General features: G+C 36.0%; 1 protein-coding gene across 4 annotated transcripts in view; it reads left to right on the top strand.

Moving 5' to 3' along the window:
• TASOR (transcription activation suppressor) overlaps positions 1-16,476 on the top strand; it is a 51,616-nt gene that overhangs the window by 21,499 nt on the left and 13,641 nt on the right. For all 4 annotated transcript variants that reach the window (XM_059389986.1, XM_059389985.1, XM_059389984.1 and 1 more), the window contains exons 12-16: positions 8,869-8,941; positions 9,027-9,098; positions 10,257-10,958; positions 14,073-14,479; positions 15,841-15,982. In XM_059389986.1, coding sequence (XP_059245969.1) covers positions 8,869-8,941; positions 9,027-9,098; positions 10,257-10,958; positions 14,073-14,479; positions 15,841-15,982 — 1,396 coding nt within the window. The remainder of the gene's footprint in view (positions 1-8,868; positions 8,942-9,026; positions 9,099-10,256; positions 10,959-14,072; positions 14,480-15,840; positions 15,983-16,476) is intronic.

The following is a 16,476-nucleotide window of genomic DNA, read 5'->3' as shown; positions in this document are numbered from 1 at the left end:
GGGAAATTTTATTTTCTCACAGGGAGATTTATAATGTAAGTAAAATTATATTGAGCTCTCTTTTGGTAGGGGTAAGTTAATAATTTTTTTTTTATATTTTATTTGTTTATTTGACAGAGAGAGAGGGGTCACAAGTAGGAAGAGAGGTAGGCAGAGATAGAGGGGGAAGCAGGCTCCCCACTGAGTAGCGAGCCTGATGCAGGCCTCCATCCCAGGACCCTGAGATCATTACCCAAGCCGAAGGCAGAGGCTCAACCCACTAAGCCACCCAGGCGCCCAAGTTAATAATTCTTAAAGCTAACAATATAAAGGAAAATGATGGATGTTCCTAAATTTGAATGTTATTTCTGATGTGAACATTCTATATATTTCCTGGTGTACATGTACAAGAATATTTTTCTCTTGGGTATATATTTTTATTATCTCTAAGTAGAATTATTGAATCTTAACATAAACACATGACTGGCTTTACAAGATAATGCGATACTGTTTTAAGTATACCAATTTATATCCCCTACTATGAGCAAGTTCTCCTTAATTCACGCAGTCACTGATAAAGTCAGACTGTAGCAAAATCTATAAAAGTTGTGTAGTTATAACTATAGTTGTAGTTACAACTATATTGTACTGTGATTTTAGCCAGTATTTTCCTGAGATACGAGTCGATCATCCTTTTATAAATTTATTTTAGTGTTCACTTGCCTGTTTTTCCTTTGGGTGGCTTATGTTTTCTTACTAATTTGAGGAATTTTGTATATATTTTGGGTACTAATACTGAGGTACGTGTGCTAGAATTTTTTTTTTCTTAAGCTACTTGCCTCTTTATTCATGGTTGGTTTTTTGAAGAACAGATGTTCTTAATCTAATTAAATTTATCTGCCCGAGTTTTAAGCACTGTTTGTGAAATCTTTCACTGTTTAAGAAATCTTTCCTTACCCCTAGATTTTATAGATATTGCCCTAAGTTTTCTTGTGAATGTGTTACGATTTTTGCCTCTGTGGGTTTATTTATTTATTTTGGGGGGGCATGATATAATTTAGGAATCCGACTTCACTTTGATGAGTAACAAGTATGAATAACAAGTTGTTCTGAACCATTTATTGAATAGTGTCACCTTTCTCTACTAAGAAGCCTTGATAGGAGGTAGAGCCAACGGCCCCACTTTTTTCATCCTTTTTAGGAGTGTTTTGCTATATGACCTTCAGCTTTTTTCAAAAATTTAAGTTTCAACTTTGCTTTTTAAAAAAAAATTTTAGAATCAGCTTCAAGGTTCCTCCTCCTAAATCCTCTTCTCCCCCCACCAAAAAACCCCTACTGGGATTTTTTAATTGGAATTTTATCAAATCTGTAGATCACATTTGACAGAATAGATGTCTTTTGTGATACTGTCTTACCCATGAACAAGATTCTCTCTTCATTCCTTTAGGGTATTCTTTTTTTTTTTTTTTTTTTTTTTTTTAAGATTTTATTTATTTATTTGACAGAGATCACAAGTAGGCCAAGAGGCAGGCAGAGAGAAGAAGGGAAGCAGGCTCCCTGCTGAGCAGAGAGCCAGATGCTGGGATGGATGGGCTCAATCCCAGGACCCTGGGATCATGAACCAAGCCGAAGGCAGAAGCTTTAACCCACTGAGCCACCCAGGCACCCCTTTAGGGTATTCTTTTAATAGAGTTTTATAATTTTCTGGATACACATCTTGCTTAGTTTTTGTTCAGTTTATCCCTGGGCATATTGCTGTTTTTTGATGCCATTATGAACAGTATTTTCCATTTCAGTACATTTTCTGTTCTGTATTTAAAAATGTAATTGATGCAGGGTGCCTGGGTGGCTCAGTGGGTTAAAGCCTCTCCCTTCAGCTCAGGTCATGATCTCAGGGTCCTGGGATCAAGCCCTGCATTGGGCTCTCTGCTTGGCAGAGAGCCTGCTCCCCCTGGCCTCCACCGCCTGCCTCTCTGACTACTTGTGATCTCTGTCAAATAAATAAATAAAATCTTTTAAAAAAAATGTAATTGATGGGGTGCCTGGGTGGCTCAGTGGGTTAAACCTCTGCCTTTGGTTCAGGTCATGATCTCAAGGTCTTGGGTTCGAGCCCCACATCAGGCTGTCTGCTCAATGGGGAGCCTGCTTCTTCCTCTCTTGCCTGTCTCTCTGCCTACTTGTGATCTCTGTCAAATAAAAAAATCTTTTAAAAAATGTATTGATATTTATATATTGATTTTGTTAGATCAGTGTATGAAATTTGAATAATTTGTTCTTTTTTTTTTTTTTAAGATTTTATTTATTTATTTGACACACAGAGAGATCACAAGTAGGCAGAGAGGCAGGCAGAGAGAGAGGAGGAAGCAGGCTTCCCGCTGAGCAGAGAGCCTGATGTGGGGCTTGATCCCAGGACCCTGGGATCATGACTTGAGCTGAAGGCAGAGCCTTAACCCACTGAGCCACCCAGGCATCCTTATTTTGTTCTTTTTTATACATTATTTGGGATTGCTGTATAGACTTTATCATCTGAGAACTACATTGTTGTATTTTTTTCCTCTCCTTTCCTTTAGCTTTTTTATTCAAATTAATTATTTGTGTAATCTAGGCTCTCTAGTACTACAATGTTGAATAAAAGTGGTGGTTGTAGGCATTCTCTTACCTTTTTGAACATGTCTAACATCAGTCACTAGGTAGGAAGTTTGCAGTAGGTTTTTCACAAATCTCTTCATTAGTTTAAAAATTTTCTTCATTTTAACCATAATAGGTTTTAAATTTATTGAATGCTCTGGGAGGGCCTTTATCAAGATGGTAACATGGTATATTAGTGTATTAGGGTCCTCCAGAGGGATAGAACTTGTAGGATGTACACATACAGAAAAAGATTTATTATAAAGAATTGGCTCACACAGTTATGGAGGCTAAAAAGTTCCAAGATTTGCAGTCAGCAAGCTGGAGATTCAGGAGAGTTTATATATTAAACTCATCCAAAAATACTCAGAAATAGCTGGAATAAAGTTTGACCAAATATTTGGACACCCTGTGGTCTAGTCAAGTTGACACATAAAATGAACCATCACATGTAGAATTTATCCTGTAGACTTATAAGATGAATTATATTTTATCTTTCTCCAGTATTAAACTGTATTTGTTTTGCTGGTTAAGAACACCAACTCGAGGGGCACCTGGGTTGCTCAGTTGGTTAAGGGTCCAACTCTTGATCTTGGCTTAGGTCTTGATCTCATGGTCATGATGAGTTTGAGCCCCACCTGGGTGGAGTGGAGCCTACCTTTAAATAAAAACAAAAAACTATCAGCTCCACTTTTTTTCTTTATGAAATGTGTGGTTTGGTCTGTGAATGTTCTCTTTAGGAATTTTTTATCTGTGATGATGAGTGAGTTTTAACGTGCGAACTTTCTTTCTCATATTGTCCTTGTCTGGGTTTTGTATCCATATTCTACTAGTTTCTTAGATTGATTTAAGTAGTATTCCTCATTTTGCAAGAGATGGATGTATAAATGATTAAAATGATATATTCTTTGGATGTTTTCTACCACTTAACTGCAAAACTTGTCATTTATGGATGACTTTAAAGTAATGATTCAGTTTAATAATTGAACTTTTCAGGCTTTCTATTTTTCCTTGGTTAAGTTTGAACATATGGTTTTGTTTGGTTTTTAGGAATTTGTCCATTTCTTGTGTTTTTGTGTTTATTGTGATAGTCATTTATATAGCTTCTTATTAATAGCTGTTATGAGCGTTATTATATGGTAATTTCATTTTGCTTTCCTTGTTTAGTCACTTTCACCAGAGGTTTATTTATTTTATTGGTCTCAAATTATGGTTTTAACCTTCTATTGTATCTTTGTTTTATCTTTTACTAATTTTAGTTTTATTAATTTTAGTTTTATTAACTTCCACTTTTGGAGGGTTCATTTTATTATTTCTGCCTTCTTTGGAAGTTGGGAAAATGGTCATTGGATTTTGAGTTCCAACAACTGTTTTAGTTGCATTCCACAACTTCTAATGTGTAGAGTTTTCATAATTGTTCTGTTCTAAATATTTCTTGGTTTCCATTGTGATTCCTTCTTTGACACATGATACAGAGGATGTTTTTAAATTTCCAAATATTATACTTTTTTTAATTTGATCCTGTTAGAATAGGTGGTGATTATCGGAAATTTATTGATACTTGATCTAAAACTCACTTTGTGGTCAATTTTTGAACATGTCCTCTTGGTAGATTTGCTGCCCCCCCCCAAAAAAAACCCCATGTATTCCTTAATTGTTAGATCCTGGGTGCATAATTCTGGGTTGACAGCTATTTTCTCTTAGCACTTTAGCTATCTTACAGTATCTTCTGGTTTCTATTTTTGTTGAGAGGTCAGTTCTTAGTCTAATTACTATTCTTTTGTAAGTTATCTTTTTTCTGATTGCTTTTTATCTTCATCTTTGGTGTTTTGCAATTACATGTCTGGGTGTAGATTTCTTATTTATCTAGCTGGTGTATATTCTTTTGTATCTGGATTTACATATTCATTTCTGTAATACAGTTAGGTATTATCTGGCTATATTTGTCCTTCATTCTGTTTAGACTGTCTGTAGGACCCTAGAGCACCATATGTCAGGTCTTTTCATTTTGTACTTGGTATTTTTGATTTTCTTTTGTGTTTTGTATTCACTTGTTTCTGTGTGCTGCATTCTGAGTAATTTCATCATAGCTGTTTTCTAGTTTACAAATTCTGTCTTTAGCTGTGTCTAATTTGTTGTTTAATTCATTCATTGAGTGTTTAATTTCACATATTTTTGATTTCCGAAAGTTATCTTTGATTATTCTTGATCTGCCTGGTCTTTTTTTTTTTTTTAATAGATTGATTCTTGTTAATTTTTTAGGAATACTTCCTGAGTACCTATCATGTGCCAGGCACTGTTATAGGAGGTGGAGGTGTTACATTCTGATGTTCCTTGGTATTTTTTTATTGAAAGGAGCTTCACTGTTTTAGTCTTTTTTTTTTTTTTTTTAACATCTAATTTATTTGTTTAAATAAGAAATCTACACCCAGACATGTAATTGCAGGGGTACGGGTCTGTGATTCATCAGTCCTATGCAGTTCACAGCACTCCCCATCTCCGGTGTCCATCACCCAGCCACCTCATCTCCCTACCCCCTTCCCCTCCAGCAACCCTCGGTTTGTTTCTTGAGAAGAGTCTCTTATGGTTTGTCTCCCTCTCTGGTTTTGTCTTGTTTCATTTTTCCCTCCTTTTTTCCTATGATCCTCTGTCTTATTTCTCAGATTCCTCATATCAGTGAGATCATATGATAATTGTCTTTCTCTGATTAACTTATGTCACGTAGCACAATAGCCTCTAGTTCTATCCACGCCATTGCAAATGGCAAGATTTCCTTTTTGATGGCTGCATAATATTCCTTTTTGTTTGTTTGTTGTGTGTGTGTATGCACACCCCACATCTTTTTTTTTTTTTTTTAAATTTTATTTATTTATTTGACAGGCAGAGAGAGCAAGAGGAGGAAGCAGGCTCCCTGCGAAGCAGAGAGCCTGATGTGGGGCTCGATCCCCAGGACCCTGGGATCATGACCTGAGCCAAAAGGCAGAGGTTTTAACCCACTGAGCCACCTAGGTGCCCCAAGTATCACATCTTCTTTATCCATTCATCTGTTGATGGGCATCTAGGCTCTTTCTGTAGTTTGGCTATTGTGGATATTGCTGCTATATGTTTTAGCCATTTTTAAGTGTACACTTTTTTAGTAATTTTTAGTGGATTCACAGTGTTGTGCAACCATCACAACTATCTGTTTTCAGAACATTTTGTTCACCCCAGAAAGATACCTCATACCCATTAAGCATACGCTCCGCATTTGTTCTCCAGTCCCTAATAACAACGAATCTACTTCTTTCTTTATGGATTTGTCTGTTCTAGATACTTTATGTAAGTGGAATCATGCAGTATGTGCCTGGCTTCTTTCACTTAGCATATTTTTTTTAAGATTTGTATATCTAAGAGGGGGAGGGGCAGAGAGAGAATCTTCACATAGACTCCTCACTGAGCATGGAGGGCCCACATGGGGCTCAGTCTCAAGACCCATGGGATCATGACCTCAGCCAAAACCAAGAGTCAATTACTCAACTGACTCAGTCACACAGGCATCCCTCTTAGCATAATACTTTTAAGGTTCATCCCATGTTGTAGCACATATCAGTACTAAATTCCTTTTCATGGCTGAACAGTATTTCCTTGTATGGATAATACCACATTTTGTCCATTTATCAGTTGTTTCCATTCTTCTTTATAAATAGCTGCTATGAACATTTGTACCAGTTTTTATGTGAACATGTTTTCAGTTCTTCAAGTTATTTCTTTAAGCAGCTCATAACCTGTTTTATATATTACATCTGAAATTCCAGTTGAAATCCTGGGGTGTTGGAATCTGTTGTTTCTGCTAAATCTCAGTTAGTGTGGCTTATTTCCTCCTAGGTTGTGAGCTTACTGTTTTATATTTTTAACATATTTTTGTTTGATTTTTTTTTAGACTTTATTATTATTTTAGTTTTTATGTAAATTAAGGTTAGTTAACATATAGTGTAGTATTCCTTTCAGGGGAAAGATTTTATTTAATTTAGAGAGAGAAGGGGGGGCGGGGGGGCGCAGAGGGAGAAGAGAGAATCTCAAGAAGACTCTGCTGAGCATGGAGCCTGACTTGGGGCTGGATCCCAGGACCGTGAGATCATGACCTGAGCCGAAACCAAGAGTCAGACTCAACCAGTTGAGCCACCCAGGTCCTGAAAGATTTTATTTTTAAGTAATCTCCACATCCAACACGGAGCTTGAACTCACAGCCCCGAGATCAAGTCACACACTCTACCAACTGAGCTAGCCAGCTTCTCCAGCATTTTTGTGTTTGTACCATGTTACCTGTAATGTTTATTTGAAAAGTCAAAATAGTAGAATCAAGAAATAAAAATTGGCAGACTAGATTAATACTGTTGTCTGAGGGGAAGAAAACAGTAAGGTATAATAGAGGCAGCAGAAGGATGGAATTCAAAGGATGTTTCTTCCCCTACAGCATTTAAAGTGTTTCTGGGAGCTAAAGGCAAAGATACTATTTTTAGGGCCTCTCTCTGCTGGAGTGTTGTTTTAGGATGTGGATTCCCTGTGCTCCATGGGTCTCTGGGGATGTTAAGGCCCATTAAAAGACAAGGGTCTTTATGGCACTGAACCAGTGGAATTTAAAACCCTGGTATTAGAGTGGGTGAGACATTAAAATTATCTATTTTTTCCTTAATGACCACAAAACATGAAAATCTTACTCGTACTTCCCAGCTTCGTGTTCTGACAAACCAAGAGATGGGTAAAATGTTAAAAGGAATATGATATGTAAAATGTTTTAGGGATACCTAGGTGGCTCAGTAGCTTAAGGATCTGACTCTTGATTAGGTCATGATCTCATGGTTGTGAAATCCAGCTCCATGTCAGGCTCTGTGCTCAAGAGTCTGCTTGAGATTCTCTCTCCCCCCACCCTCTGTGCATACTCTCTTTCTAAATAAATAAAAATGAAACATTTTGGATAAAAGTATTTGAGTCTGAAACAAATTTTGCATGTACATTGTCCATTTTACTTTTGGCTGTTCATTGTCTTTATTAAATGTAAATCGATAGCAGTTATTTTCTGTCCATTAAATTATGGGTTCTTTCACAGACTTTGTTTACTGGAATTAATAGAAATTTAGGTGACACGTACTTCCTTTTAGAGTCCCGATAACCTTTTATGTTCAACTGTCCTGCTTAGGTCTTCTTTTCTTCCCCTTTCTTCAATCTAAAACATACTGCAAATGATTGCAGTAGCTGACAAACTTTTTTGCATTACTTTTATTATTTCCCCCTCCTTCACAGTGCTGTTGGAGTTTTTTTGTTGGTTTTTGAACTCCATTTCAAAAGGACATATACTCTTAAGGGCATTCCTGGCTAACCTGGTATTCTTACCTTTTTACAATTGAGCTCATAATCTTTCTTTCTAGACTTGTATGTTTGTCCTAGTCTGCCATCACCTTTTTGCTAATCTTAAGTACTCTAATGCCTGCAGACCATTCATCAATTGTAACTGCCTTTGCTCATGATGTTGACTCTTAAAATAGTCCTTCCCATAATCTTAGGCTCTTGGCAGTGTTCCTATCCTTCAAAATCCACCTAAAGTACACTGTCAGTATCTTTTCCAACTATAAACTATATTTTTTCTCTTCTTGTTGTTTTGTATATTTTTTTGAGAACTTCTCTGTTTTGAATAATTATTGATATTTCTTCTGTTACTCTCCACCCAGTTATAAATTTCTTATGATCAAGGCTCTTGTGTTGCTTGTCTTTAAAGTTCTTTCTGGCAAGGCAAATTGCCTCAGGTTGAAAGGTGTTCATTAACTATGTGAAGAATTAGATTATAGCAACACATTTAATTTGAGATTAGCTTGACCTCATGAAATGTAATGTTTGTGCTATACTTGTTTTTATACCCCTAACATTTAGCACACCGCTTTGGCAATTTAACATGTCTTTTGAATTGTTGAGGAAGGTATTTGAAGACTTTAATTTGGTCCTTGTATTTTAGTGTCAAGGAAAAATTGAGTTGGTTTCACGGTTAATTAGGGGAATTCGTTCAGTAATATCTTCTTCTTATTACTAATATGGGAACTAGGGAATTTTTGTTTGCTTGGAATTCTGTTAATCAGAGAGTTCATAGAGTTTTTAATGTGGTAGCAATATTTTTCCTAAAGCAAGATGATCAAAACTTGTTTGCTTTAATTATTAGAAACTGCTGTGTGCCTGCCTTATGATGAGTAATAATGAAGCAGATTCAACTTCTTCCCTTTTCCAAAAATGCAGGTCCTTGTTAAACCTTTGGGAGACCGAGGATACCTTTTTCTTCTCTCTCCTTGTCAAATGGTTTCTCCATATGGTAAGTGATCTCTCTAATCTTTACAATTCTTTTTAATTTTTTCATTAGAACATACTGCTAACCAGTTTGGCTTCTGTTTTTTTAGAACATCAAACTGCCAGATCTCGAGTCCTACATGCTTTATTTCTATTTCAAGAACCTAGAGGCGTAGTTACTTGTAAGTTCTTTGAATATATAAATCAAGTCACTGATAAATACTTACATTTCTTTGAAATTTTCCACATAACTCAGTAAACATTTTTTTTCTTATATCATATTTTGGAAAATACTATGGGGCTATTAAGATGTATTAGCAAAGCAAAATAAAACATAAACTATATATGACTTGATTATTTTTTAATGGAAAATTCTTTGGGAGTTAACAGTGTTTTCACTAAATGAACATTGATTGTAATAATTTTTTTTTTTAATTTCATTTATTTATTTGACAGATCACCAGTAGGCAGAGAGGCAGGCAGAGAGAGAGGGAAACAGGTTCCCTGCTGAGCAGAGAACCCGATTCGGGGCTTGATCCCAGGACCCTGGGATCATGACCTGAGCCGAAGGCAGAGGCTTAACCCACTGAGCCACCCAGGTGCCCCATTGATTGTAATTATTAAAATACTGTAGTAGCTTTGGTTTTTAGGGTTCTATATTATTAGTAGTATTTTTTTTAGCTGAGTTCATTTTTGCGTTCAAATTTTAACAACAATAAAAAGATCATATGCTAGTCTAAATTTAGGCCATTTAAAATTAATAAAAATTTACACTGGTGTTAAAGAAAATTTGCTATTCACTGTTTCTAAGAAAGTACTTGAATGCTATATTAAGGTAAAATTCCCACTGATGGGTTTCATTGTTAAATTAAGAATGACATTTTCAATTGTAGCCACTTGGTGTTGAGATATCTGTCTATACGGTATAAAACATTAATGTAAAGTTAGATTTATTACAGTACAGCAGGAAGGAGTGACATTGCTATCAGTTGCAGGATTCTCTTACAAGGGACCTCAGATTTTGCCTTGCTTCTTTATTTCTCTTTACATTTCCCTGCTACCAGTTGAATGCCAAGGGACAATAAGAAATGAAGATCTTCAATGAGTGGGTGTTTTTCCCTTTAAAAAAATATCCTCTACAATTTTTAGTTTCTTAAGCGGCCTCTTTTTAGAAGCAACACTCTTCGTTTATTTCTATGTTGCATATATGTATTAGGGTACATACTGCTAGTCTGGTTTACCATTAATGTATAAATGTTGTTGCATTTCTTTGACAACATGTAGATCTGTGTTTGATTCTTGATTGCTAAAACATGGTTTGTCTTTTTGTTTGTTTACAGCACAGAAAGGTTCAACTAATGCAACACCACAGAAGAGACATGAGAGCATGACAGATGTATTAAAAATAACTCAGTTTTTACAGTTTGCTTTGATTCAGTGTCGAAAGGAATTCAAAAATATAAATACTATAAATTTTCATTCTGTTGTTGAAAAGTATGTAAATGAATTTTTTAAGCGAGGTTTTGGTTCAGGTAAACGAGAGTTTATCATGTTTCCATATGATTCCCGATTAGATGATAAAAAGTTCTTATACTCAGCTCCAAAAAATAAATCCCATATTGATAATTGTTTGCATGCCTATATTTTTCGGCCTGAAATGTATCAGTTACCAATTTGTAAATTGAAAGAGCTTTTTGAAGAAAATAGAAAACTTCAACAGTTCAGTCCACTCTCAGATTATGAAGGCCAAGAAGAAGAAATGAATGGTACAAAAATGAAATTTGGAAAACGAAATAACTCAAGGGGTGAAACTATTATACCTAGAAAGCAGAAGTCCTCTCACTCTTTGGATTATGATAAGGATAGAGTCAAAGAATTGATTAATTTAATTCAGTGTAGGAAAAAAAATGTGGGTGGGGACTCAGACACAGAAGATATGAGAAGCAAAACTGTCTTGAAGAGGAAGCTTGAGGATCTACCTGAAAATATGAGAAAGCTCGCCAAAACCAGTAATTTATCTGAAAATTGCCATCTATATGAAGGTAAAAATATCAGGTTGCTTTTATATAGTATAAAAATAATAACCAAAAATACAGTAAAATAGTTCTGTCCTTTCCCCTAGTACAGGCGTCTGCAAGTTATAGCCTCAGAACCAATCCAGCCTGTCCCCTATTTTTGTAAAGAAAGTAATCAGATTTCTGAATTGTATAGCTTAGGCTAATACAAGGAAAATAAAGTATGCTTGGCTATTGTCCTATTAATTGGAGTTCTTGTCCTTTTATGTCCTGTTAATTTTATAATTGGGAAAGTACATTGAATATTAGGTCCCTTTAGCATGTTGCTTAGTGAAAGGAACCTTCTGAGGTTTAAAATTTGATATCTTAGATGCATACACATTTTTTTTCCCACCCCAGTAATATGTTTGACTTGTTCTTTTTTTCTATTTTTCTTTATTTTGTTTTAGTTGACAGTAAAAGTCAGAAATGGGAGATCCTTTTTTTAAGTGTGTGTTTCAGTACTGCAAGTATTCTAAAACCTTTTTCATCTAGATTTTTAATATCTTCACACTGCTTAAAAAAGCATGAAATGTCTTTGAGTTCGTGGACCTTTGAATTTTGTGCTGCTACTCTTCTTGTTGTTTATTGGCAGATACCAGTATTCCATTCCTGTTTCTTACTAAGCTATTTTACTTGTATATGTTCAAATCCAGTGTGTCTCAGAACTGATTAGGTTAAATCAGTGTTTTTATACTGTTCTCTTAGCCATCAGTGCTTGTATCCTCAGTTACTTTTCACTTATCTGCTCTTCTTTCTCTATTCCTGCACGTATGGTAACCGCTGGCCACGTGTTGTATTTAAATTTAAATTAAAATGGGGGCACCTGGGTGGCTCATTGGGTTAAAGCCTCTGCATTCAGCTCAAGTCATGATCTCGGGGTCCTGAGATTGAGCCCCACATCAGGCTCTCAGCTCTGTGGGGAGCCTGCTTCCTCCTCTCTCTCTCTCTCTGCCTGCCACTCTGCCTACTTGTGATCTCTGTCAAATAAAAATCTTAAAAAAAAAATGTTTAAATTAAAATGAAATAAAGGTTCATTTCATATATTATATTTGGAACATTGCATAAGCCATACTACTGTATTGCAATAGCACAGATAGAGAACATTTCTATCATTGTAGAGAGTTCTGTTTGACAGTGCTGTCGTCTTCAGTAACTTTAAAGTGTTTCTTCTTTAAAGTGTTTTTTCTTTCCAGCATTTTCATCTTGTTCTTACCTCTTGGGTGGCTTTCCTGGCATCTGTCACCCATTTCAGTATCATGTTCTTCCAGTCTCAGCTTCGTATACGTCTTTTCAAAAGTTTTTGATAGATTGGCCCTAACCCACATGGGTAACCATGTTTCCCACTCTTTTTTCCCATATTCCTTGATTAGGGTTCATCTCTCTCCCCAGAATATGTCATAGTCAGCCCTTTACACTCCTTTTTCTTTCTTCCCGAAGCATCTTTCATTTCTCTCAGCCCTTATATCTTTGCATTTCAGATCCCTCCCTAGATTTTGGCTCTTCTGTTTCTTATTGTTATTACCTTTAGCTTACGCCATGCTGAATCTGTGGACATTTACTGATCTGCACTGCCTAAACTGTTGACCTGGTGTCTTGAGAATTAACTGTTTACCATGTGCCAGGACTCATTTAGTTCTTGAGTTGTAGACATTATTATCCTTAATTTACAGATAAAAAAAAAATCTGAAGAATTTGAGTAATTTTACCTGAAGTTATGTAGTTCATTAATCCATGTTTAATTCATAACTTAGTTGTGACTGACTCTAAAACATTGTAAATACAGCCCAAACTTGGCTGTATTTACTAGCACTAGCACATAATGGTCAAGATACTTAAGTTTCAGTACTGTTTTAGCTGATAATTGATTTTGTCTATGTGAAAAAATAGTCGTGTGTTACAGTCAGGCTTTATCAATAATAAAAATGGTGGGAAAGCCAGGCCAATAGGCCAAAGTAGAGGCCAAATAGGCAGGGGAGAAGGGAGAGATAGGTTAAATTTGAACTAGTGACAGTCAGACTTGCATTTCTAGGTGTTCCTCATTTGTGTTTCTAAATTTTTCCCCCCTGTGGTTCATTATACCCTGCTTAAATTGGAAATCCTGACATCTATCCAGGCTTTACCCTTCTTCAGCATTACAAGCACCATTTCCTGAATGTCTATTCCCTTTGCAGGTTTTAAATATAATGGTTGTGCAGATCACCCATATTTATACCTGCTTGTAACCATCTCTTAACATGTTTTCTCTCATAGTCTTTTTTGTTCTTAGTGCAAGTTTGGTATAGACTGCTTCAGGATAATTTTGTATCTCTAGTTTAGCTTTGTTATGAATTAAGTAATCTAGTCATTCAAGATAAGGTTTTAGATTATAAGAATATCAAGCTTTATCTTAAAGACAAAATCTAATAGGTATATAGGAGATAGAAATCAAATTAAGCCATGGTTTGGTTTTTTTTAGTAGATTAAATGTAATCTGCATGTCCTAACATTTTGCAGAATAACAAGTACAGATATTTTTTCTGTTTTCAAGTCAGATAAAACTGGGGGTAAACGGATTGGGATTTTGGTAATAAGAGTTTAAGGTAACTACACTACAGGTATTAATATATATTATCCATACTACTAGCATGATGTCTGAGCTCATTTCTCCATTAATACAGTTTTCAAGTTATGAAAATAAGCTTTCATTTATGGTAATTTCTAGCTATGTGCAATTTTTTTTAAATTTTTCTTATTACTTTTAAAGGATTTTTATTTATTTATTTGAAAGATAAAGTACATACATATGGGGAGAAGCAAGCACGCCACTGAGCAGGGAGCCTGATGTGGGGCTTAATCCCAAACCCCTAGGATCATGACTTGAGCAAAAGGCAGGTGCTTAACCAACTGAGCCACCTTGGTACCTGCTATGTGCAAAATTTTAGAACCAGTTATATTTGTAAAGAAAGGGATGGATGTACTCGTACAGTCTAAGCCAGTGGTCTGATTGGATTCTTTCCCATATATATCTTATGACAATTAATTTCTAGATATATATGATTTTTAAGTTTTTATGCAAACATTCCAAACTAAGATAAGGTTTTTCTTTCTCTTTACCTTCAGGGTCTCCTCAGCCTATTGGCTCTCTTGGGCATGATGCTGATTTGAGACAGCAGCTGCAGGATACCTCTAATTCCGGTGTTGCTGATATCCATCGGCTATTTAATTGGCTATCAGAAACACTAGCAAATGCACGGCATTCTGATGCATCCTTGACAGATACAGTCAACAAAGCCTTAGGATTGAATACTGATGATGCCTATGAAGAGCTGAGGCAAAAGCATGAGTATGAGTTGAGCTCTCCCCCAGATAAGAAAGAATATGAGCAGCCTACTTGTGCAAAAATTGAAAGTGTGCATTTTAAGGGCACTCAGAGCCCATTGCTAGAAGTTGATACATCATTGTTAAAGTATCCTGTTGCTGTTTCTACTGGTGAAGCAGGCATGGACCATAAGCTACATTTGAAAGAAGTAAGCATGTGTCTTTTGATTATATATGTTGTTTTTGTGAATGTGTGTCTGGAAGAGGATGTAGGTGTGTTTCAATGGGATTTTTTTCCCTTTCAAAAAGAAAGAACATACACATTGCAATGAAAGTATCTGTCCAGGATAGTAGTTCTAAGTTATTCCTTATTACAAAGGGATAAATGCAGAAGTACCTGTTTTCCTTCCTGCTTATAGGTTTGTGTGTATCGGCATATATATAGTTAATAAAATTGAATCCTCAAAAGATTGGCTTTCTTCTGGCAGTTCTAGAATCCAAAAGTGATATAAACAAGATTAGGTAGTTTGTATTTTTCATGCAAAGAGGAATGGAATGTGAGTGTCCTTTAAGGATTACTTCTGAAATGACTCTGAGCATTGCTTGACAGGACATCCAGTTTATTTATGAAGGAAACTTAGTACTGATCTCCAGCTGAGAAGTAACCTTGTCTTCCCCAAAATGTGGCTGCATCTCTGGAAAATAACAATAACAGGATGGCACCATTTTCCTAAGGGTTCATTTCTAATTTCCTTTTCTCTCCTATTTCTCTCACCTGCCTTTGAATAAAAGTCATATGCATGTCCCCAGGCTTTCTGCACATAGTTTTAGGATATTTATTTTAGGGGGAGGATGGTATCAGGAGACCCACTTGCAGAAGTATGTAACTTAGGTAACTAACTAATATTATTAACATTTCCTGACATATTTAATATTCTAAATTGAGTTGATAGGAGCATGGGCCAAACTCTGCCCGCTGCCTTCATCTCTCTATTTATTTATTTATTTATTTGAGAGCGCAGCCACGAGGGAGAGGGAGAGAGAGAATCTTAGCCCATCATGGGACTTAATCTCAACCCTCATCATGATCTGAGCCAAAGTCAAAAGCCAGATTCTTAACTGACTGAGCCATCTCGGTGCCCCCGCCCACTGCCCATTTTTGTAACTAAGGCTTTAGTGGAACACTGTGGAACGCAGCCATTTGTGTAGGTGGGTACTCTGGCTGCTTTTGCACTACACAGGCAGACCTGGGTATCCAGCCCACAAAGCCTAAAATACTTGGTGCTTTTCTGAAAATTCTTACAGCCACTGCTCTAAATCAACATCAAATTATGTTTTGAGGGAAAACATTATGTTTTAATTAAGACGAGAGTATTTTAACTTTGCCATGCTGTTTTTACTCATTTGTAATGTTTAGATTGAAGCTTGTGGATTTGCTATCAAAAAACGGAATGTGTGACTTGGTTTCAGGGTTGTGAGTTCAAACCCCACATTGGGTGTGGAGCCTACTTGTTTATTCTGGACATAAAAGTTACTTGAAAAGCTATTGAATATGTACTCTAATTTTTAGGATCCAAATTTAATTAACATGAGTAATTTTGAAGATTGTAGTCTGTGTCCCACTGTTCCCATTGAACATGGATTCCGCAGACAGTCTAAGTCAAATAATGTTGAAGAGACTGAAATACATTGGAAACTGATTCCAATTACAGGTAAGAACACGTATACTGGGACTTCGGTTTGCTTGATTTTACTTAGCAGTTTCCTAAAGGGTTTATCTTTTCTAGATTCCATTCTTGGGTGAGTGGGTGGTTCATCTTACTTGGTTCTGACATCATCTTATTTTGAGCAATGTAATGTTGGTTTTGGTGCATTTGGAGCAATGATGCTGGTTTTGGTCAGCATCAGCAAGTATCTGCAAAACAGCCTATAAAAGCAGAGGGATTTAAAACATGCTTTCCCAATGGAGTTTAGCATGCAGACTTCCAAATGAATATTGTTGGCAGAAATTGAGTTTCTAATAAGGTGAGATAGTGACAGAGGTGAAATGACACCTCTTTGGGACAACAGATTAAATGTTATCTTCTCAAATTATTAGAATACACTTCACTATAAGGAGCTATCATCTAAGAAGTTATGTTGAGGTTCATCTGTTTGGGAAAAAGCAAACAAACAAACTTGATTTCTTAACATTGGATTATCTTAG

The sequence above is a fragment of the Mustela nigripes genome, chromosome 2, assembly GCF_022355385.1.
Source record: "Mustela nigripes isolate SB6536 chromosome 2, MUSNIG.SB6536, whole genome shotgun sequence".
NCBI classification, from domain to species: domain Eukaryota; kingdom Metazoa; phylum Chordata; class Mammalia; order Carnivora; family Mustelidae; genus Mustela; species Mustela nigripes.
This window is presented reverse-complemented; position numbering and strand designations above follow the sequence as displayed.